Below are 2,500 nucleotides of genomic sequence, written 5' to 3' on the forward strand. Positions count from 1 at the left end.
TGTAAAAGAATTAATAAAGTAAACTTGCAGAGGACATGGCATGTACATACATACCAGGCCCATTATATTTGGGTTAGTTCAGCCACTAATCATAAAAGCAATAACAAAACCAAATATGGTCCTCAGCAAATAGCAAATTTCATAGAAATTTTAAGATGAAATCAAGTGGAAACTAAACTTAAATAAAATTTATCATTTATTCATTACACACATGGAATCTAACTTTCTTTCTGTATATACTTAACAAATGTAATCTTTATTACTAATATCCTTTTAGCCAAAACTTTATGTTTATCTGGATCTGACATAAATTGTAAATACAATATAGTTTTTAACCTTAATGATTTCCGAATAAAATTCTTGGTTACACAATCATCATAAATGAATTAGGTGGCAACATCATATCATTACTTATTACAGTGACTCAAACCAAACATGGCTTAATTACAGATTCGCCGAATGCAGGAGATGCTGAGCCAAATGCAGGAGAAATTGAAAGAATCTGGTAAGGACCCGAGTGCTGCTCTCTCCCTTGAGCCTGGTAAACGAGATTCCGTGGTCAACGTGTGACATCACAGCTCCTCCCTATCCTTCAATTACTTTGTAGTTACTGCCTGTTTGATGTGGTGTCTCAACAAACTGTTCATGATGTCATTAGTGTGTTCTTGTGATAACCCAACCATTTCTGCTTGTTCATGACGACAGTCCACACCCTCTGTTTGTGTGGAGGAAGGAGTAAATGGTTTTGGCAAGTAGTCCCACACTCATACACATCCTTCAACACTGCTGTCATATGGCATTGGTATTTAAAATTGTCACCAAAGGTTCCATAGTGGAAACTAAAGTATTTTCTTTTTTCCTTTTGTCTTCTCTTTACATCAAAGGTATTCAGTGTTACCTCTGGTAAATACCATAGGTATTTTACCCATATGTATTTTGAGACATATATGCATTTTTTTCCCTTTCGTACACAATAATGTAAAGATCTTGCTGTAAGAAATGAGAGCTGCCATATGGTCTCACTGGATGATGCTACTGACTAGTAGTTACATGTGCTTTTTATCACTTTTATTGATATAAAGTATGCTGGGACAATATATTATGTTAAACTCCTGATTTGCTGAATATCATTATATTGTGTTACTTATGTGTATTTTTTAATATGATTTCTGTGTCTTTTAACCAGGGTTAATTTTGTAAATATTTTTCCTCTGACTGTAACTTACCTTATTTTATAAATAAAAATTTCTTAATAGTCAAACAAATGCCTGAAAACATGTGGTATGTTTGTATATTTCTGACTGTCCAACATGATGGGATCAGCCCTTTACGGCAAATGACTTTGTATCATACAACTGTATAGAAATCCATTCAAATTGTTCTTCATTATCTGTTCAGTGACCTCATTTGTGTAGTTTGTCTTAAAGCTGGCCAGCAGTTTTACAGGCAACACAACTATTTTCAACATTATGTGTCACTGTTGTGCTTACATGTAAACAAAATAACATTCAGTTAAAAGTAGGTCAAGTGTGTATTACTAAAACACAGTATTACCCATGATTTCATATTTTGGGCTATTTTATCAAGGAATGCAGATGTTACTTAGAATATGTAGTAATGTACCTTTACTTCTTACCAGACTTTCATATTCTTTTACTATTACATGTGAGGATTTCTAATAAGATGCAAAACTTTTTTTCTGAATTGATTTGGCGAATGTTTTATTATTAATATTACTGTCTTTGTCAATTGTTTTATTGAATGCATTTGATGACTGGCATGATATTTTTGAATTATCACTTGTATATTTTTTTTGCGACTAATTTGCTCCAGTACCAGACGACAAAACCAAGGTCTGTGTGCTTGACCGTATTCCTTTTCCTCTTTGCCATGGTGCTTTGTGAGAAACTGCCTCTGAATGACTGACAATGCCATATTCCTTGCTGTCACTTTCCTGGTCTTTTTTGTGATTATATTCCCCATGTTTTTAAGACCAGATATGCAGCTTTACCTGTGGGTTTTACTTATCATATTTTATTTATGTAATCTTTAGTGCACTATCTTTTCCTTCATAAATGCAGAATGAAGGTTCACTTCTCATATGGTGAAACAATGAATGTCATAGAATTAGACCAACGAAATGGTATATGATGGATAAGCTATATTATTTTTTGGCTTTATACAGGTGCTACGTAACTATCTTCTAAGCCCTGTAACTATCAGACTACACTACAGTAGAAATTAGTTATATTAGTGTTATTTTCAATCATGGTCCAGTGATTTAGGGTTTAGAAATTTTTACATAACCATTCTGCCTTACTCATATCTTAACACAGTTAAAGCTCATTTGTTTGAAAGAAAGGAAATGAAATTCCAGCATAATGCTTACAAATGCCATTGTCATTACATGAGTGCAAAAAAGAAAAGAAAAGAAATGAAAAAGGTTTTTTATCCTCCAAATCAATACATGCATCTACACATGCACGCATGTACATGAACA

The 2,500-nt window shown here is 33.2% G+C and overlaps 1 protein-coding gene across 3 annotated transcripts in view; it reads left to right on the plus strand.

The window, feature by feature from the left end:
- Nucleotides 1–2,500, plus strand: part of LOC125043555 (septin-4-like) — a 12,766-nt gene that overhangs the window by 7,801 nt on the left and 2,465 nt on the right. For 2 of the 3 annotated variants that reach the window (XM_047639728.1, XM_047639727.1), the window contains exon 5: nucleotides 451–2,500. This exon is cut by the window's right edge and continues 1,026 nt beyond it. In XM_047639728.1, coding sequence (XP_047495684.1) covers nucleotides 451–570 — 120 coding nt within the window. In that variant the 3' untranslated portion in view covers nucleotides 571–2,500. The remainder of the gene's footprint in view (nucleotides 1–450) is intronic. The other variant, XM_047639729.1, reaches the window with a different exon arrangement.

Source organism: Penaeus chinensis, chromosome 34 (genome assembly GCF_019202785.1).
Source record: "Penaeus chinensis breed Huanghai No. 1 chromosome 34, ASM1920278v2, whole genome shotgun sequence".
Lineage (NCBI taxonomy): Eukaryota > Metazoa > Arthropoda > Malacostraca > Decapoda > Penaeidae > Penaeus > Penaeus chinensis.